The sequence below is a fragment of the Gymnoscopelus braueri genome, assembly GCF_963280865.1.
Source record: "Gymnoscopelus braueri genome assembly, chromosome: 22".
Lineage (NCBI taxonomy): Eukaryota > Metazoa > Chordata > Actinopteri > Myctophiformes > Myctophidae > Gymnoscopelus > Gymnoscopelus braueri.
Window position 1 is genome coordinate 40,617,956 of NC_137624.1, and position 21,893 is coordinate 40,639,848.

General features: G+C 39.1%; 1 protein-coding gene across 3 annotated transcripts; it reads left to right on the forward strand.

The window, feature by feature from the left end:
* The first annotated feature begins 286 nt into the window (after window positions 1–286).
* On the forward strand, window positions 287–19,493 carry LOC308078128 (uncharacterized protein). 3 transcript variants are annotated; one of them, XR_013932497.1, is made up of 15 exons: window positions 287–416; window positions 5,513–5,632; window positions 6,933–7,041; window positions 7,142–7,221; window positions 8,420–8,528; window positions 8,629–8,705; window positions 10,173–10,287; window positions 10,855–10,937; window positions 11,888–12,002; window positions 12,280–12,362; window positions 13,298–13,415; window positions 15,428–15,516; window positions 15,917–16,010; window positions 16,482–16,739; window positions 18,094–19,493. XR_013932497.1 is itself a non-coding variant. In XM_080419230.1 (15 exons), exons 1-14 carry the CDS (start codon window positions 350–352, stop codon window positions 16,681–16,683), a joined length of 1,461 nt encoding a protein of 486 aa, XP_080275356.1. In that variant the 5' UTR covers window positions 287–349; the 3' UTR covers window positions 16,684–16,724; window positions 18,094–19,491. The 3 variants fall into 3 exon arrangements, 2 of the variants coding, with proteins under 2 accessions (XP_080275356.1, XP_080275357.1); XM_080419230.1 differs by having other exon boundaries at window positions 16,482–16,724; window positions 18,094–19,491; XM_080419231.1 differs by having other exon boundaries at window positions 5,513–5,614; window positions 16,482–16,724; window positions 18,094–19,491.
* The last annotated feature ends 2,400 nt before the right edge of the window (window positions 19,494–21,893 follow it).

Consider the following 21,893-nt stretch of genomic DNA (forward strand, 5'->3'; position numbering starts at 1 on the left):
TAATATTTATTTATTCTTCCCTTAACTCTGCCCGCACGGTTGACACAACCCCGGCAATATATACATCACAAACCCCTCCTGAAGCAGAGACAAAAAATACACAGTTATGTCATGAACAAGATTGTTCAAATATGAACAATTCTGACTCTCAAGGAAATCTAAGTTCTCCCAAAAGAGCAAATTATGGAGGATGTTTTTTATTTGGACTGCAGCCAGTGGTGGTGAGTGGCTGGACGTTATACAGACATGTCTATGAAGAAGCTCCACCTTCCACCATGAAAAGGAGTGATCTCCTAAATTCACAACTGTATAGGCTCAACACTGGAAACAACTAGAAGAAGTATCATAAATGGCCAGTATCATAAAACCAGCTGTGATCACCTTTATCATCTGCCTGCTAGCTCTCCATGTAGAAGGTAAGATAAATCAACTTATTAAGTTCTTGGCCAGAAAAGCTGCTTTTCTTGACAGTCCAGTCCGTACAAAGCTGGCTGCTGGTGCATTGGTACAGAGTCATTTTGATTATGCTGCCTACTGCTTGTATACTGGTCTCTTTCAAAAGCTCAAAAATAAGTTTCAAACGGCACAAACAAATCTGGGTCATATGTTAGGGCCACCCATGTACTCACTGGGACCAAATTGACTGTCAGTTGGCACCTTATATACATCAAGCTGCTGCACTTTTCTTCCTCTTCTTCTTCTTCTTCCTCACCTATCATTATAGTGTGCTCGGTGCAGCAGCAGTGAGCACACTATAGTTATTGTCACTATTTCTATATTCTCTGCAAAAGTTTGGCACCTAACTACTCCTACATACTTTCACTTAGAAACTCTATTCAAACTGTAAAAAAAATCCAGCTTACTGTCGACATGGGTGCTTGTATTTTTAATTTTATAAATAATTTGTAGTTTTTGAAATATTTAACTTTAAACACCCCAAAAAGTCTATGGGAAAGTCAATGTTATTTCAACGTTCTTTCACTTTACATGTTAAATGGTGCATTTATATAGCGCTTTACATACAATAGATTGTGCATTGTAATCACCCATTCACACACACACATTCACGGCGGAGGAAACCATGCAAGGCACCAACCTGCTCAACGGCACATTCCCACTAAGCCGAGGAAGAAATGCCACCCTTTTTTTTTTCTTAGTGGGAACCGCACATTCCCACTAAGCTGAGGAAGAAATGCCACCCTTCTCACATTGGCCTGTTATAGCGCCACCAGCAGGTCTAATGTAGCAAAACACATTTTTGGAACAAAATGCCTCAAATCATGAATGCAGTGTCAATGCAAGAATAAATGGCACGGTTGGCACCCTTTTCACATTGGCCTATTATAGCGTCACCAGGAGGCCAGAATAACTGTGCTCCGAGGAGCACTTTTTCTAGTTTGTAATGCACTTTATATTTGACACAAATTTCAAAGTGCTACATGGCATAAAAAGTAAATAAAAACACACAAAGGCATCAATAACTCTTGAACCGTAGGTCATACAATCAAAATCTCTGGATGCCTTGGATTATGATCCAAATATAGGCCCTGGCCATTTGTGCCAGGCTAGATTTTCCCCATTTCACGTTTTCTTCCTTTTTGCTAGTCCTCCTTTCAAATATTGTTCAAAAGTCACACACATTGGTACATAGTATCTCTGGATCGGAGTCATGTGATGAAAGGCTAGGCAACCCGGCCTGGTGGGGATCTGCGCTCCGAGGAGCACACTTTTTTAGGTTACTCTGTCGTAGTGCACAAACACGTTGATCAATGTGCATGCATGTATGTTGTTAGTAAGCCAGCAATATGTTAGGGTCAAGGGTCATCACCATGCAAGCTTGTGATGCATGGACATTTTCATCGATATACTATTTTTGCCACATACACATACAAAATAAGTGATCAATATTGTTGTTGTTTTTTACTAGAAATACATAATGAACATTAACCACTGAATAACAAAGAAATATAAGCCATTGTTTTAAAAGCCAATCTACAATCGTAGCTTGGATTGTGGTTTATTTCCATTGCGGTGATATCTTGATGAGAAATCTTCTATCATGATGAGGAAGTCTTAGACCTTGCATAGTTGTGATGTAAGATATGTGGAACAATTGAAAAAGAAAGGTCAGAGTCAAAACCATCATACTGTACGTACATGAGTGAGTTAGATAAGGATAAAGGGCATGACAGGATTTAAAGAATGCAGTGTCACAACTAGGTTCATGCAAGGGCTCCTAACTTTGATCAGAGGTGAGCAAATGTATAAGCTGGAGGTCTGATGGTGATTGTGGACCGCAGGCTGTGGATCAAGGGTTTCCACTGCTTATGATTGTGGAGTGTTATTATAGTTAAATATTGTTATTTTTGGACACTTTGAAACACTTTCTCTCAACGGTGAAAATCTTTTTCAACAAGCTTTACTTCTCCAGTTCTGTCCTCCTTTGCTTTTGTAGCAAATGGATCCTTCTGAACAGATCTATTTTCGATCTTTTCATAGTTTAATTGTCTGACCACACCACATATGAATCCATTGTCTTAAACATAAAAGGTTTCTCCAACAAAGGATTAAACACACACTTTACGAGTCACCAAAATTATTCAAACCAATTTTAATTCAAAGATTAGATTGTGAATATTTAGTATGTTTTTACCATTGTCATGAAAAAAAATATATAGACTATGATTTGTATTTATTAAAAATAAATACAATTAAATAAAATGGGCCAAGCCTTGCCACGGACACGTTTGTCCGTGTATGGACATGTTGATGACCCCTGGTTAGGGTAGTTACACATTCAGATACATTCGATATTTTAATAATAAATAAACCCCTTTTGATACGAAAATAACCCACGGGAAAAGTAAAGGTAGGCTATGCCACTGCACCTATGCAGACACCAGATGCAGTGTTGTCCTCGTGATTTCAGAGTGTTGTTTTGTGCCTATGACAACAGCTTGTAAATCAACACAATTAGTTGATAGTAAGGCTAGTAAGACTGTCAAATGATCAGATTTTCAAAAATAACAGACCAGGATTGAAAAATACGTGATTTTACCAATATTACAACTATTTAATTATGAGTAGTTTTCAGTGGCAAAGTATTCTGTCTGTGGGATTTATGTTAGTTGAAATAAGGTTATATTCTGGGCCAGATCTGACTAGTTATGATTTGACTTGATCTGGCCTCGAGCGGACTCTCTCTGATTCATCCAGGATGTCCATTTTCGTGGTCAGGAATTATTTTGGTTGAAATCAGGTGATATTCTGGGCCAGATCTGACTAGTCTTGGTTTGACTGGATCTAGCCCCAATCGAGACGTCACTGATTCGTCCGGGTCCTGACTGTGCTTGCTGGGTTGTTTTTGAATAGCCCAAGTATAAAATATGGATAAAGTGGTTACACATATGCGTTCCCGGTCTTAATGGGTTAAGAGTGACAAAGATTCTTTTAAAGCCCAGTTTCCAATCCCACTTCCTTCATTCCTTCCACTTCCATCCGTTTCCATGGCGACCTGGCTAAAGCAGGAAGGACCTTCCTGTGTCATGCTATTGTCAAAGATTGTTAATTTAGCAAGATACACATTCTTCATTGGAGCCACTAGAGGCGAAGTAGTACACAAATCCTACAAATGGTCTCCTAAGTAGGCGTGGTTGTCTTCTCCCCCGACCATCCCACCACCTCCCCCTCCCCTCTCCCTGGCTGACAACGTCATATGGATGTGTATTTGTGTATTTTCTTCATTTAAGAAAATACATGCTGTACATGTTTGAAAGTAATCTGTTATTGGCAAAGATGCTTTTAAGAAACCTATGAAATTCCCACTACAAACACACATGTATTATTCAGTCTTGCTAGATGTGCTCCTTTTTCTGCTCAATGTAACCATATATATAGAGATATATATAACAATAAATATAAAAAATAATAATTTATATATATATATATATACATATATACATAATATTATATATACCTTATAAATAAAAGGCCCAAGGGCCTTTTATTTATAAGGTATATATTTTACCACTATAGACCATAGTATGTTTAGCATGAATGTTATGTTTAGCAAAATGTCATGATTCCCAAATCATACCCCATCAACCAAGACAGTTAATAATGTAAAATTATATTATTGAGCATTGGAACACATGTTATTTAATTTTTAATATGTCCATATGATTTCACATACTATATTCAGAATCTCAGTTTATCAGTTTTTAGAGCATCTTATGGGGACAGAGCATAGAGTTAAAACCTAATATAATAATAAAATCTAATATAAGGGACAGAGTCCTCTATGTCTCGTCCGTCAGACTGCAGATGGACCGAGATGGACCCTCCAGATATCTTCCCAAAACTTGCGAGAGAGTGTTGCTGGGATAGAGAAAAGTCAATAACAAAGTTGATTTTCTCCTCATTTGTGTCACAAAAAAAAAGGCATTTTAGTAGGAAAATCATATTGTGTGTCTTGTCTGCCTGGTTTAGCATTATCTAGCCCAGTGATCTTTTTTTTAATTTTTTTCAAGGACCCCCAGTTGGATTAGGCCATGGACACCCATTTGACACGATTTTTTTTAAATCTCTGGGAGCCCAATCTACACTGCAAAATCCTCTGGGTTCATTTAACTCTGAGAGTGTGTGGAACCAAATGGTCCATTTGGTTCGAGAGTTTCCTTTTGTTCAGAGTTTCCATTTGCTATTTGCTATATATTCCAGAAATCTCAGACAGGTAGTTTGTATTTGTATTGTGATAAATCTTGAAAGTGTGCGAACTACTGATTTAGAAGGCATTTGTAGAATCGGCCTCTTATGGGCTAAAAAAGCTAGAAAACGGTATTGTCATGTGATCTTTTTTCTTATTATTTCTTTGCTACTCAAATTATGCTGAATGATTTTTTTTTTGTTTTAATCATATTTTTATGGCCCTTTGTCATAGATGCTTACTCATAATTTCAATTGATAGAAGACATCCTGAAATAAGGGTAGATGTTTAGATTTGACTGCTATCTCATTTTGCCTTGCTTCCAGGACAACTTGAAAGTGAGAAGTGGCTCATCTTACCCCGTTCTCCCCTAATGATATAGCATTGTAGTCAGTGGTGTTGCTCTGCTCCTGTGATACTGGAGGCCTATGTCAGAAATTCTGACATTGGCAATTCATTTAATAATTTGCAGTCAATAATATGAATTGACTCATCATAGCATCAATTTTTATAAAAATGTACTTTCAAAATACGCAATCTAATCTCAAATACATTTATCAGATATTTTGTATTTTTATTGTGATACATTTTTGACCGATTAATTGTCATTTGTATCAAAATACTTTTCAAAGTACTTCCACCCATGGTTTCTGATTATTGAGTTCTGTAAAAATAACTCATGTGTGAAAATGTTGTTCCTGGTAGTAGATTGGTGTCACATGCAGAGTTACATTTGGTTATGCGTGGTTACAGTATATCTGTTGTCTATATATAGCACCCCAAATTAATAGTAATACTCCCTCTCAGGTAAGAGACCCGGGATGAAGCCCCGTCCTCCTCGTCCTCGTCGTCCTCCTCTTCTTCGTCGTCCTCCTCCTCGTCCTCTTCCTCCTCCTCGTCCTCCTCCTCGTCCTCGTCCTCCTCCCGGTAAGTCATTAGGATACAACATCAGTGACAACACACAGAACATGTGGCTACTATGAATAGAGAGTAGGTGCAATATGTTTGAGAAGTGCAATGTGAAGATTTATTGTTTCGATTGAATGCTTAACAATTACCTGTTATGTGTTTCAGTATGATTGTGCTGGACCATATAGTCAGGATAGAGGGGGGTGTGACTGTGATGTGCTTTTGTCATTGCTAATTCATGTTGTAGTGTGAAGAAGGAATTATTATGTAACTTGTGTAGTTCATGGAGACTTTTGATACTTGTATGGGTTAAGGTTATTTATGTGTATTTATTGTATGTTCATGTATTTATGGTACTAGACCTGTGCCCGTTGGGCCATGGCCAGGGCCTTTTCTTGGGGTTCCTACTCGACGCCAGGCACTGCACTCCCTCAGTGTGGCGAATTTGAAGTTGAACGGTTCTCGAGATATGTGGATTACAGACGTACATACATACATACATACAGAGGTTTGGTGCATTTAATGTAAGACGCTCAGCCTCAAATACACCCCTTAGAATGGTACAGTCCAGACTCATTAGTCCAGCTAAGCATAAAAGGCTGCCAGTGGACTGAAGTCTGTGCGTTGAGTGGAGCATCATGTGTTGTGCTGGTCAGTTTTACCCTGTTTGACGGTGAATAAATACACCATATGGTTACACCATACCAAGGCCTCTGAACTGATTCCAACTGCTAAGACGGTCAGGCAACGCTGGACTGATCAATGCGACACTTTGCATGCACACTCCCAGAACGAAGAACCTCCACCTCAAATAGTTCAAATTGGTCTCATGATGGCACTAACAGGCCACTTCACATTTTGACCTATATAACTCTTGAGCAGTAGGTCATGCAAATACAATCTGTTTTTGCAACTCCACGTAAAGTCCCACCCATTTCTGCCTGACAAGATTTTCCTCAGTTTAGCGGTTTATTTTTGCTACTACTCCCACAAATTTTGTCCAAAACTCATGCAAATCGGTACACATTATCTCATTAGTCATGTGAAGAAGTGTGGCCTGGCAGCATACGATTGCGGGGAGTTTGAGCTCTATTTTTATAAACAAAAGACAGATTTTTACTGCTGGTACAGTACAGGTATCTAATCTTTTCATTGTGTGTTGTTCTGCTGGTTTACTTTAGTTCTGTTAGAATAATTTGCTGTCATATGTTTGTTTGCAGCTAATGTTGGTTGAAAACAAACACAGATAAAGGCTTTAATATAATTATTTGAATGCAACTGTTCCTGCAACATAGTGTCTTGTCCCTTCATTCCACAGTCCGTAGACCTATCTGCCAACCTGTCTGTTCAGGTCAAGGACTCGACTCCATGCATCCACCATTTGAGTACCAGACATATGAAGCAACTCCATACTGTCCACGCAGGTTGTAAGTAGAATGTTCTAAACAGCAGCCTAAGTCATATTCCTGTGAGGTGACATTCATTTTACATGCTGTCCATCACTAATATAATTGTATCCATCTCCAGTATGATAACAACTAACGGCAACAGATGCGTGAATCGAGGGTCAATCTTGGAAATGTCTCTCATATATCATAAAATAACAGGTAAGCTTGTGGAGAGCATTATCTCCGCCAGGCTGGGTTGCCTAGTCAGGGCTGTGTAAGTCGGGGGTGCTGCCATCAGGATGTGAAAAACCTGGGGTAATAGTATTTCTGTGACAAAGGCCATGGCCACAAACGTGAACAGTTGCACCATCTGTCGTACAAACTCCATTACCCCCCCTCAGCAAATGTCCTGACGCCTGAACCCCACGACTGACACAGACGCGACCAGGCATATCCCACCCGGTCTCAGTATCTTCTGTGTTAAGGTCCTTGCACACTGGTGCGTCTTTTCGTTGCGTTTTTTTTACAACAATGAAAAAAATTGAAAAAACAATGAAAAAAAATAAAACGCAACGAAAAGACGCACCAGTGTGCAAGGACCTTTACGCCCCCTTCTGCGACGCACACGGAACTGCTTTGCCCCTAGTCAAGCTTCACATTCCAGGAGGACAGCACTGTACTGGGCTGGCCGGCTTTCCTCCGTGGTGGAAAATAATGCCTAACCTTAATCCTAATAAAATAATTATTGTATGAAAAATAAACAGTGCGTTTCTAATAGTTTTTTTTTAAAATTTGTATATCACCAACCTGTCATCTATTCTTATAGACCAGTGGTTCTCAAAGTGGGGTCAAAAAATCAGTTTAACCACTTTAACTATATACTGCATAAGCTGTTTGAAAATAGTTGATGTACAAGTTCACAACCCCTCACGGTGCGACGCGCTGTGAGTGTGAGCTCGTAGATCTGACAACATTTTTATGTAGAATTTTTTTTAAACATTAGGAATATCTTTTAAACATTTTAACAACCCAAAACTTGTATGGAGTTACTGGAACAAAATATTTTCTGAAGCCAAATACAATGATTTACAATACAATGATACAATGATCGTCTATGAATTGAATACCAAGGCCCTCATTGGAAACAAGACCGCAAGGACTTTCATGAACGGACCTGTTAGATAAAGTATTTGAAATGTAACTGTGCTGTTTTACATTTTTGCCTAATAAAATATTCAATCAATCAATCAATTTGGGGGTCCTTGATATGAAAAGGTTTGAGAACCACTGTTATAGACAAAAAGGCTTGTTAATTCTGGGGATAATTGAAAAAACTAAATGCATTAAAAACACAGATAAAGCATTTCATATTTAGTTGTTTAATGCAACTATTGTGTCTTTTCCCTTCATTCCACAGGTTATAACTGCAAATGTCTAGATCAAGGAATCGACTCCATGAGCTTAAGTCTCATTAAGGATGAGAAGGTATATGAAGCGTCTATATCATGTCCAGCCAGGGAGATCATGTAAGTAGAATGTTCTAAACAGCAGCATAAGTCATATTCATGTGAGGTGTCATTCAATGTACATTCTGTCCATCACTAATATTATATTATTCATCTCCAGTGTGACAAAAACTAACGGCAAGACATGTGTGAATCCAGACTCAAAATTGGGAAATTCTCTTTATCACTTCAAAAAGGGTAAGACTAGAAAAGGTTGCTCAGCAGAGCACATATCTCCATCAGCATGTGAGGAAGCTGGGCAATAGCTTTTCTATGACTTACAGTGCAATGTATCACATGTGGTGCTCTCATGGGCAGAAGTGAAAGTGCATCTTGAAGTGCACTGTACAGGCCCTCAACATCAACCCTCTATTATTGTCTGTACGTGTGTGCGTGTGTGTGTGTGTGCGTGAACGTGCGTGTTTGTGTGCGTGCGTGCAGCCTTGTTTTCCCTGGATGATGATGCAACAACACATAATAGGCACCGCCACCACCCATTTCTGCCAATCTTTAGTTTTCTGTGTGTGTGTGTGTGTGTGTGTGTGTGTGTGTGTGTGTGTGTGTGTGTGTGTGTGTGTGTGTGTGTGTGTGTGTATCTTCCATACATCAGTTACTGTGTGGAAGTATGGGGGAACAACTATAAAACAAATATCAAACCAATATTCTTACTCCAGAAGAAAGCCATCAGAATTGTTAAACAAAAAGACTACTACGCACCAACCAATCAACTATTCATTAAACTAAACACCTTAAAACTACAAGATCTAGTTGACCTTAATGCTGCAGTTATAATGTGCAAGGTGCATAATAATAGCTTCCACGCTGTATCCAGGAGCTGTTCCGGCCTAGAGAGAGCAGGTACAACTTAATGGGAATTGACATAAAAAAAAAACTAAGGCAAGAATTAACAATAAAGGTAGATGTATATCTGTTAAAGGGGTAAATCTATGGAACAGCTTAGATGATGAACCAAAAAAAATGTAGCTCAATGAAGAAATACAAATGGGTAAATATAGAATGATATATAATTCTAGTGGTATTATGTCAATATGTAATGATTGTTGATATTATATATTATCAAAGTACTAGATTATAGTATATATTATGCAAATTATTCACGGTAATAGGCACTATATTATATTACATACTACTTTGTATTATATTACATACTACATCAAATTATATACTATTCTACTATGACATGCAATATGATTTATACTTGACTGATATTGTATACTTCGAGAAAGTTGGTTTAAGTCAGTTTGCTATTCGTTTTTTCTGTAAATGTAAGTGTTTTTTTTCTCTTAGTATTTTCCTTACCTATGATAGTTATTCAAATGTGAAAATGTTAGGCACAATAAGCTACAGCTTCAGTCTATACCTTTTTGGTCTACGCTTTCACCGACATCAAATGAAGGTATTGTATCAAATTGCTTTTGATGTCCAAAATATAACTACTACTAACTAACACTGGAACATTTGGATAACCAACTTTCTAATATGTTTAGTTTCTATTGAAAATAATGGAAAAAATAATTAGTTCTGCCGAAAATCAAAAAATTAATGTGGCTGCTAATATCGTTAGTCAAAAATATAAATACAAACACAGATGGTTTTCATATTTCATTATTTGAATGCTTCATGGCTCGTCCCTTCCTGCCACAGGTACACCTATCTGCGAATGTTCAGGTCAAGGAATCAACTCCATGCATCCAAGACTCTTTAAGAATGACCAGATATATGAAGCGACTCGATTCTGTCCACGCAGGGAGATCAAGATGTAAGTAGCATGTTCAGTAACACTTTAACAAATTATAATTAATTAATTGATAATGACAACATTTAGTTCATAATTAATTGAGGCATAAGTAATGATTAACTAATGATGAAAATGATGACCTAGCTGGGGGTCCCCTTGTATCCAGTGAGCCAGTCCAACTTGGGGGACCCCTGTCAGCCAAACACACAGCCATTCACCACAAACACACAGCCATTCACCACATTCACCATTCACGTTTTTAAACAACAACCACCACCAGAGACCGACTCTCCTCGCTACTGCTACCCGCCTATGAGCACTCATCCTGGGCATAGAAGAGACCAAAAAATCTACAAACGCACCATGTGTGACCCTTAACTATATATTAACTTTGGTTAAGTCATAGTGACTTAAGTTAACCATTAATTATTCATGATGAATTAATGTATGAGTTAATAATGTATAAAGCATTATATAAGAGTTAATTAATTATGTGTATGAATTCGCCACTGATGACAAAGTGTTACTTGTGAGGTGCCATTCATTTTTAACGTTGTCCATCACTGATATTATTTTATCCATCTCCAGTGTGGAAACAGCTGATGGCATAAAGCAATGCGTGGATCCAAAGTCAAACTTGGGAAAGTTTATTATTCGCAAAAGAAAAACAGGTAAAAACTAGAAAAAGTGCTCCTCGGAGCACAGGTCTCCGCCAGGTCAGGTAGGTTATTGTGGGCCAGCAATGTTCAGAATTTGCCAATAAGGATTTGCGTGAAATTTGGATAAAATCTGAAGGCTTAATCTCAAAATATGTATTTTACATAAGTCGGCCTCCTGGTGGCGCAATAAAAGGTTAATGTGAAAAATGCAGGGCAGATGTTTTTCCTTGGCCTCTAGGGAGTATGCGTGCAAAGTTTCACACAGATCGGTGCAGTTACAGTTAAAAACGCAATTTGGCCTTTTATAGTGCCACCATGAGGCTGATTTGAAAATGTCCATGTGGCATTTCTTCCTCGGCCTAGTGGGAATGTGCATGTGAAATTTCACGGAAATCGCAAGCTGCGTTCATGATTTGAGGCATTTAGTTCAAAATGGACCAATCCTGCAAACTTTGGAAGCCAACCTTAGCCAATCAGGATGGAATATGGAAAATCAGACAGATCTGTGTTGATCACATGACTATAGAGATACTGTGTACGGATTTGCGTGATGTTTGGATAAAATCTGTAGGAGTAATATCAAAAAATTGATTTTGCACAAATCGGCCTCCTGATGGCGCTATAACAGGGCCATGTAAAAGATTTGGGGCAGAGGTTCTGAATTGACATCCAGGGAGTGTGTGTGCACAGACAATACCATAGTAATTTCGAACATGGTTAGATTGCTTTGAAAAACTATGGATTTTACAAATCTGTCATCTATTTTTAGAGACAAATGACTGATTTTTACTCTCTAATCTTTTCATTGTATTTTCTTCTGCTGGTTTACTTTAGTTCTGGGGAGAATAATGTGATGTTATTTATTTGTCTACTAATGTTGTTAGCCGGAAAAAAACAGCTAAAGCATTAATTAAATTTAATTATTTTAATGCAACTGTGCGTCTTGTCCCTTCATTCCACAGGTCAACGTGGTAATTGCACATGTCCAGCTCAAGGAATCGACTCCATGCACCCGAGTCTCATCATAAACTATGAGATATATGAAGTGACTCAGTTCTGTCCAGGCAGGGAGATTGTGTAAGTATGTTTTTAAACAGCCTTAAGGTCGTTTCAGACGGGGAGCGGTTGACGCGGCGTAGTAATTCATTTTCAATGAGAGGCGGGCGATTATTTGGGACACGCTGAGAAGTTGAGGGACGGAGAGGCGACAATGATCGCGGCGCGATCCCCGCTGATCCAAGCGAAAACGCCCACGTCAACCGCTCCCCGGCTGAAAAGACCTTAAGTCATATTACTGTTGCATATTACATTTTAGACGCTGTCCATCATTAATAGTTTTTGTATCCATCTCCAGTGTGACAACAACTGACGGCAAGAAGCTATGCGTGAATCTAGAGTCAAATTTGGGAAAGTTCATCTATGATACCAGAAGAACAGGTAAGACTAGAAAAGGCAGATCGACAGAGTGCATATCTCTGCTAGGCTGCATAGGCTGCGTGTGCGTGTGCGTGTGCGCGTGCGTGCGTGCGTGCGTGCGTGCGTGCGTGCGTGCGTGCGTGCGTGCGTGCGTGCGTGCGTGCGTGCGTGCGTGCGTGCGTGCGTGCGTGCGTGCGTGCGTGCGTGCGTGCGTTGTTAGAGGGTTCCAACAACTTGGGATGCCGAAAAAGGAGGCAAAAAGGCTGGCAAAGTATTGTTCTATTTCTGCTATAATTGGCAGCCGCCACACATGGCGGAGACGCTGTTACTTATACCCATAGAGTACTGAGTGACATGCTTATTGTATCATGAAGACGTATTCCATGATTTTGTGATGTAATCTTACTGCACCTTTAATATTTGTGTCCTTGTATACTCTCCTTTGTGTGGACATAAATAAAGGGTTAAAATGTGTGTGTGTGTGTGAGAGTGTGTGAGTGTGTGAGTGTGTGTGTGAGTGAGTGTGAGTGAGTGAGTGAGTGAGAGACAGTGAAGTGTGAACAGCTAATCTGAGGCACCGCTGAACCGAGCAGGGTTGTGTCAGTCCCAGGGCTGGACTAACACAGCCCTGGGTAGGCAGGCAGGCCTGGTGGAGATATGCACTCTGAGGATCACACCATTTTAGTTGAACATCAAGTTGATTAAACCTGTCCTACTATTTGGATAATACCAGCCATAATATTTTCTAATATGGTTAGGTTGCATTTTTATTTTATAGACACAAATCAGATTTTTGCTCTGCAATCTTTTCATTGTGTGTTCTTATGCTGGTTTACTTTAGTTCTGTGGAGAATAATGTATTTGTCTGCAAATGCTGTTAGTTGAAAAAAAAAAAGAACAGATAATGGTTTTAATATTTAATTAATGTAATGCAACCTGGAAAACCTGCATAACAGGTCAACATGATGATCGCTGCAAATGTCCAGATCAAGGAATCGACTACATGAACTCAAGTCTCATTAAGGATTACCAGATACATGAAGCGTCTCCATCGTGTCCAAGCAGGGAGATCATGTAAGTAGAATGTTCTAAACAGAAGCCCAATGCTACGTTCACACTGGCAGATACAAAGCTACTTTTTTACAATTTACAATTTACAATTTAGGCATTTAGCAGACGCTCTTAATCCAGAGTGATTTACAGTAAGCAAGGACAACATGAGGTAATACATCAAATGCATAGAACTAGTCATCTAGGCAGGGGCGTAGCACCAAATTCTGGGCCCTGGGGACAAAGATTCACTGTGGGCCCCCCTAAGATTTTTTTTCTTTAAAAAATACCCCAAAAATCCTTTTTTTTTTTTTTTTTTTTTTTTTTTGGGGGGGGGGGCCTAGTAACTCAGTCCCACTTACACCCCCCCTGTGACGCCCCTGCATCTAGGATCATAGGTAAACCAATAATCTGTACATTGAAACTATACACACTATAGGATGCCAGGTCTACAAATGAACCTGGCATCTGTCTACATAACATGCTATCTAAATGACATTTTAGCCTTCGCACAATCCTGCATGGTCGTCAAGGTTAGGGCAAGTGCTACGGGCTGAGGTGGAGTCTGAAGAGGTGAGTCTTCTTCAGATTACATTTTCAATGGAAGCCAGCATCATTAAGATAAAAAGCAATGCCCAACGTTTGTAACTGCTGCAAAAATCTTGAGCTGGCTTCAACTGCAACTACGAAGCTCTTGTCTCTTCTCAGACAATTACTGCGTGGAGTGGTGGGAAAACTAATTATTTCATCGCTCGTCGGACGCATGCTTGACATCAACGCGTATGTTCAACAGCGACTCGGCGACAGATACACTGTGTCACTTTATCAGGGGTCATCACCATGGCAGCTCGTGATGGACATTTTCATCAATATTTTACCCAAACCACCCAAAAAATAAATCAATTTTGTTTTTGGATAATAATAATTGAGTCTCAACTATCGACAACCAGCTTTACTTGTCCCTTTCTGCCCTCCTTTGCCTTGGTAGCAAATAGCTCCTTCTGAACAGATGACATGCCTTCTGTTTTTGCTCTTTTCTTGCACCATTTTTTCACTGTGGTCCCTCGCATGCCGTTGACTCTAATTATTTCATTGTCAGACCACATCACATGCACTCCATGAATCCGTTGTCTTAAAAAAAAATAGGGAAAAGAACGTTTCTCCAACAATGAATTGAAAGGACATTTTTATATTTTCGCAGAATTGAGGCAGCTATTAGCAATAATTTTTTCTAGCTTTCTTGTTGTCTTCACCTCATGCAATTGTGTTTACAGGTACCATGTGCAACACTACAAATCTCCTGCAACATATTAATGAGCATGTTACTTTACGAGTCACCGAAGTTATTCAAATATATATATTTTGAAAAAAACCCAATCTAAATAAAAAATGTGCACACAGACATAGATATGTCTTGCCACGGACACGTTTGTGTACGTACGGACATGTTGATGACCCCTGCACTTTACCCCCTTTTTCTCCCCAATTTAGTAGTTATTCCCATAGATATAGAAACCTAGATAGGCTACCTCATTGGCCTCTGCAGTTCGTTGGACGACCTGTATCGCGGTCGCCATTTTAGAGGAGGCAAGCTACCATTCAAAGTGACTACTGGCCAATCACAGCGTGTTGACTACTGGCCAATCACAGCGCGTCTAACTGACTTTTGCCGCGCGGCTGCCTCTTACGAAAAGACCCGCCCCCACCTGCCTCTGATTGGCCTACCGAACGCCCCCCCTCCTGTGACACACGCGGAATCTTGCCTCCTCTAAAATGGCGCCCCAGATACAAATGCCTCAGAGCCGAAGGAGGCGTCTATTTAGCCAATTGTGTTCTCATAGACGCCCGACAAAGCCTGATGCACCACGGTGGATTCAAACCCACAACCTCTGTGGTGGTGGGCAGGGACTTTACCACTGTGCCACCCGAGCGCTGTACCTTTTGTAGCTGCCAGTGTGTGAATGCAATATAAGTCATGAGAGGGGCCATTCATTTTACATGCTGTCCGTCACTAATATTATTTTATCCATCCCCAGAGTGACAACAACTAACGGCACAGAGGCATGTGTGAATCCAGAGTCAGTCTCGGGAAATTATATCTATGAATTAAATATCCAAAGAACAGGTAAGACTAGAAAAGGCTGCTCGGCAATGTCTCATAATCCACCTACTGTATGCTGTTGACCTTTCACTATTGTAATGGATTCATTTATAGAGGAGGGGAAGCCTCTCTGCAGTAAAGCTCCACTGTTTACTTGCCCATGTTCCTCAGATTTACATTATTCTCATGATCATTCTCATGATGACCAAATTTTTTTGGGCATGAAAACATGTTCTGAATTTTATTTCAAAAATAATCTCTGATTGCATCATCAGAGCATTGTCTTCTTGATTATGTCATTTCCAGCTTCAGTAATACTATCACTGCTAATATTATTATTATTCATAAATCAAGAAGAACTGCCAATGACATCAGAACTGCAGATTTTAACTTCTCCTCTCAATTTTATTGTGTTTCTCCAAAGCTGATACACATGGAGTAGCAGTAGGAGTTGGAGTAGGAGTTGGAGTTGGAGTTGGAGTTATTGGACTGATTTTAATTTGCAGTGTTTACTGCTGGTGAGTTAGAGAGAGAGAGTGTGTGTGTGTGTGTGTGTGTGTGTGTGTGTGTGTGTGTGTGTGTGTGTGTGTGTGTGTGTGTGTGTGTGTGTGTGTGTGTGTGTGTGTGTGTGTGTGTGTGTGTGTGTGTGTGTGTGTGTGTGCGTGCGCATATATGTGGTCTATTCCACAGACAGTTCTGCGCTCGTATTGTACACAATACTTAGTAAAAAATTAGACCACATAGTTCATCAATCTTGATTAAATTTACACCTACAAGATTAAAACGTTATCATCAATATTAGCTACTTTCCACACAGCACCTATACTTTCTGTCAATCTCTCAACAACCATTAAGCACATCTGCCACACGGTCACATCGTGGGTCAAGCGTTGAGCGGAGCAAGTGTGGCTAAACGTACCATGAGACTGCTGTAATTTCTTTGGACATTAAATGATGTAAATAATAAGGTATGTCTTTTGATTTGACAGGAAGAAAAATAAATATTCTCCCACCTCTGACGGTGAGCGGGAGCCTGATGGTGAGCGGGAGCCTGATGGTGAGCGGGTGTCTGACAGTGAGTGGGAGACTGACGGTGAGTGGGAGACTGAGGTCGATGACGCCACGGTCCAGCACCCCCCTCCCTACGCTCCCAAACCCCTTCCAGAACAGATCATGCTTACTCCGCGTTGAACGTCACGTCCCATCGGCCTGGTCTGGACCACCCTGGATAGGTACCGTCTCTAGAGGTCACATGGTCTTTGATTTACACTCTAATGTGTGTGTGTGTGTGTGTGTGTGTGTGTGTGTGTGTGTGTGTGTGTGTGTGTGTGTGTGTGTGTGTGAGACAGACAGACAGACAGACAGAGGCTGTGTGTGTGTAGCTTTAAAAGCAGTGATAAGGAACATGAGAAGAGGTCTACTGCAGGAGAGGATGAGTTTCAGTTTATACATACCACTGGCTGCTATGTTTAAAGCTGCATTACGCCTCAAGCAGACTTAAATAATCTAACCTTTTAATTAATTGTCTGGTTCTGGTCTTATTTTGTTTAAAAAGTGCATGCTATTCTTGGGTGACCCTCACACAGGATTTGATCATTCCAGGCTCAAATTATTTGTATTGCCACCACCACCAATAATCAGGATTTAAGAGCAGCTATCTGCACATACAAACAACGTTCACTGGAGCACTGGAACCTCTTTTTTGCTTGTGTTGTTGTGGAGCATTTCCTATAACAAAGTATAGCCTACAGTCATTGCTGTAACTTGCTATCTGAGATGTGATGCTGCTGCTGCAGGTTGAACTATGGGTATCATATATTATAATGGATGTCTTATAGCCCCCTCCCACCCAAAATCACCACCAGCCACTACTTAAAATCAAATATCAATATTTGAATCGGGCAACTTAAAAAACGGTCTTGGGCTCAAACAAAAGCCACAGTAGATGTTAAACTGACCCCAGAAGCGTTAAAGTTAAAGTGAAATAACCCTTTAACAACCTCAGTACACTTCCATTGCACACCCAACTTGCGTGGCATATGCACTGACCCTTTCTATGTCCAGCTTCATCATCCTCACTCTGTCTGACCTTCTCTTCACCTCCACTTGGTCTCTTGGACCCTGCAATACACACTCTAAGTTATTTTTATTTATTTTTATTTAAAGAAAAAAACGATTTAATTGATTGTGATGACATTGTAATGACAACAACTGAACAGCTGAAAAACAGTGTAATTTAGAGAACATGTTGTGCTTTACAGAAGTAGGTTGTGTGCTGGTGAAGAGGCATTATGGTTGTGTGTGTGTAATTATTCTCTACATGAGTTTGTATTGTGATGAAGGACTTTATTGTTTTTGGTATTATGTTTAATTGATCATTTGTGTTCAGCCAATGAGAGAGGGACTTGCAGCTAATTTCTCTTTAGTTTTTCAGTTCAGTATGTTTGCAGCATTCGATGAGTAAAGTTATCATTAGTTTGATGTGCCATTTCTTGTGTTTTTGGACTGTAAACTATATCTTCGAAGTTTTGGACTCAGAGGTTTTTGTGAACCTATTTTATAATAACACATATAATAAATGTATTGTGTTGTTGTTCTCAGGTCTGGTGGTGGTCACAGTGAAGCAAGAAATGAAGACATCTCTGCAATCTATTCCACTGTAAAGCAAAGCAATGTAAAACCTTGTTATGTATATAGAAAAGGTATATAGAAAAATATGTGCTTGTGTTCACAGGAAGCACATTTTGAGGCTGAAGTGTTTTGTGTTTCATCCCAGTCTATCATTGTTGTTTGGAGTCTCTATTTCTCCTCCTTGTTCTGTCTCAGTTACATCAATGACACAAGGCAAGAAACTAATCACACCCAATTCCTGGATTATATTCTGCTGCCATCTAGCGTTCAAGAGGCAGAACTTCATATATCCAACATAATGTGTCCCATCAATATTTATGCTTGAATATGAAAGAAACAGAACAATGTATTTAAATGTTGTGAGAACATGACTGTATACACATTATATATTCATATCTAAATGACCAAATGTAGAATATTTTTGTAAGTATGTTACAGTATGTATTTCTAAACAGAGTGTAATTTGTGAGGAGACAAAGAGGTTGGGTTGTTTTTAGGATGTCATTTATTGCCCACCAGAGATGAAATTAAAAAGACAAAAGCTTGGATTTATAGAACAGAGAGGGAAATCCTCCCAGAGAATCACATACTGTTTCTGGTATGAGATCACAATATGTTCATTGGCCTTTTTTTTTTTTTTTACTAAATAAATGTTTTATTAATTTACAGTTTACATGTATAGTATTGATATAAAGTAGCCTATGTACAGTATATTGTTTAAATTGGTTATTGAAACTTGGGAAAGGAACCAAATCGTAATGTAATAAACCTTTTTTTTAAACAACCTTTTTACAATCACAGTTCTTTGGTTGCCCCCTATTTTAATTTCCCTTCTGCTTAGAAAATTGCCGATGTATATACAGTAGGGTTAAAGTGGTGAAGCGAGAAACCCAGAGGATTTAAAGAGCCCGCTGCTAGTCTAGGGAGTTAGTATCCACCAACCTGAATGGAGGGTCTGCTTCTAATCTAGTCAATATAACTTTATGGTGTAGATGTTCAAATAAGATGGCAGTAATAAATATACAACAACAAAAGTGATTTGACTGAATTGAACATGTCCTCATTATTATTTATAACTTGATGCAGTGTGGTTAATTTCTCTGTAGCATAACAGCTGGTCAACATATTCATAATTAATCTAAAGGGATTTTACATTATTATTATTATGATGTTCAAAATTGTGCCTCAAATTTGCTCGACTTTTCTTTGTCAACTCTGACATGGAATAATGTGAAAGCAGCCACGTATTTTAGACGGCTATTTGCCCGAAAAATGCTCAGTGAGTCCGTTTTTTGATCATTTATACTTCCGTTCCACTACATCTCAGAGGCAAATATTGTACTGTTTACTCAACTACAATTATTTGAAAAGTGTAGCCACTAGTTATTCTGCAGATTTTGGTTATTCATACAAAGGAATTTGGGGTCCTAGCTTATGGACTACATGAACTGAGGGTGGAACCTGCATGATATTCGATTTGTCCCACTTAATCAAACTGTAAAACAGTAATTAGAAAAAGTAAAACATCCTATGCATTATACACACTCAATTTTGTTTATTGAATTTCATAATTCATAATTCATCATTTGCTTAGAATCATGTAGGCTAAACATGGTGTTAAATCTTTAGGTTATTTACTGTGGAAACCTTTGTGTAAGCCAGTCCACTCCAACGATTCGCAACGCAATTGTGAAACTGCAATACTTGCAACTATACTTGCAACCATTTCCCCAAAAGCACAGGCCTGCAACCGGTCAGTCCAGACCGCTGTAATGTTTTGCAACTGGTTGAAAGTTGCGACTAGTTGCATTGGTGTGGACTTGCCTCAACATCTTTCATGAAAACAGAAATACACCTTGTGTAATGTATAGTCAATAATATGTTGCCACTGCCAGTAATAGATGACATTTCTAGAGTTGCTAGCTAATTTTAACAACTTTTTGAAAAACAAATTGTCTGAGCTATATGCCCACCATTTTCCAAAGAGAGAGGGTCATTAATGAGACAAAACCAGCAGTTGGAAGTGGAATGCCTCATTCGGTTCTATCTATAATTTTTGAAAAGTGTGTTTTGGCATGGGGTTATGAATCGAGTGATAACACACAGAAAGCTACCACCGCTGCAATGCTATCACATATTTTCTCGCACGAGGGTTATGCCCAAGGGCGCCGATACTGTGGGTGCCTCGGGGCTAAAGCACCCAGGGGAAATGAAGAGCACCCATCACAAACTCATCACAGAAAAAATAAAAAGAAAGAACCACCGACATCTTCACTTCATGGAGACATTTTCGGTACCAAATTAACCAAATTAACCGCATTAAAGTAACAAAACCCCCCCAAAAAGGTAACAAACCCGGAAAATAACCGCACATTTTCGTGTCCGTTGCGCACCCAGAAGCGCGGACAGAAATCGGCGCCCCTGGTTATACCGTCCCAAAAATCACCATGAAAATTATGGTCTGGACTGGTACCCATGGCCCAAATGTTGGGTCCTGGCTCACAGACTATAACAGTCATGACAAAAACTACACTTATAATAATGCAATGTGAGACCCATAAAATAGTTAAGGCCAACATTAATTATTTTTTTTATAATTATGCTGGAAATTGGTTGACATCTTGGATTTTTGAGTGGCCTTTTTCCACCAGAGTGGAGTATTTGTGCCAAATGTCATGCTTGTATCACAAAGTGAACCATTATGTCATTAAACTGCTGCACTAGTTGTAGTAGGCTTGTAGTAGTAGTGGTGGCAGTACAGTCAGTGGTGGAGAAAGTACTCAAATGTTTTACTTAAGTAAAAGTATCAATACTGCATTGTAGAAATACTCTGTTTAAGTAAAAGTCCGGAATTAAAAATTTACTTGGGTACAAAAGTATTGATATCAAAATGTACTTGTAAAAATGTAAAAGTACCAAAAGTAAAAGTACTAAAATGTTTGAAAATAGCCGATCTACAAGCTCACAACGCGTCGCGATGCGACGCGTTGTGATCTTGTAGATCGGCTATTTTCAAATAGCCTAGGTATAAAATAGGGCTAAAGTGGTTAATGTATGTTTCATAATATCATCATAAAAGTAACTAGTAACTAAGGTTTTCAAATAAATGTAGTGGAGTAAAAGTACAATATTTGCCTCAAAGATGTAGTGGAGTAGAAGTAAAAGTATTGGAAATTGGAAATACTCAAGTAAAGTACAAATACCTAATGTTTTACATTTTGTAGGACATGGTGGTCACAGTATATTTAGGGGTAATTCAGATTAGGTAGGCTACTATATACATAGTTCGCACACTCAAATCCAGTCTCTCTCTATGGATACAGGATAGGTGGGCACTAGCGACATCTGGGCACCTCGATAAATTAAATATTTGAAAAATGGTCTTAAGTAATGTAAAGTATACGTGATGTGAACATGCACGGTACATCATTATGAGACCTAATTGTATCCTTCAACCTCTTGTTTATGCCCCAAAATGACTGGATATACAGGTTTCGTAGCAATTTGTAGCAATTGTAGAAATATTAGACCTTAATTGTCGAATGTATAAGCAGGTTCTAATCATGTACTTTACTTAAAAACCTTTTCCAAATATATATATATATTTTTTTAACATTTTGGAAAAAATAGCCAATTTAACACTGAGGTGTCCACTCTTCCTTGGTGACCACCTACAGTATCATGTTACCCGCTCTATCACTCAGAGGCACGCACACCCTGCAAAACAGCCCTAATTTTACAGTGCTACAGCTAACCTCCTTCTCTTTGCA

Bases quoted from the DNA above. Each gene is read 5' to 3' on its own strand.
- LOC308078128 (XM_080419230.1), top strand. From the start codon at position 350: ATGGCCAGTATCATAAAACCAGCTGTGATCACCTTTATCATCTGCCTG. The intron at 10,938-11,887 runs GTAAAAACTAGA...TTCATTCCACAG, and splicing joins TATTCGCAAAAGAAAAACAG to GTCAACGTGGTAATTGCACA. The intron at 16,011-16,481 runs GTGAGTTAGAGA...TTGATTTGACAG, and splicing joins ATTTGCAGTGTTTACTGCTG to GAAGAAAAATAAATATTCTC.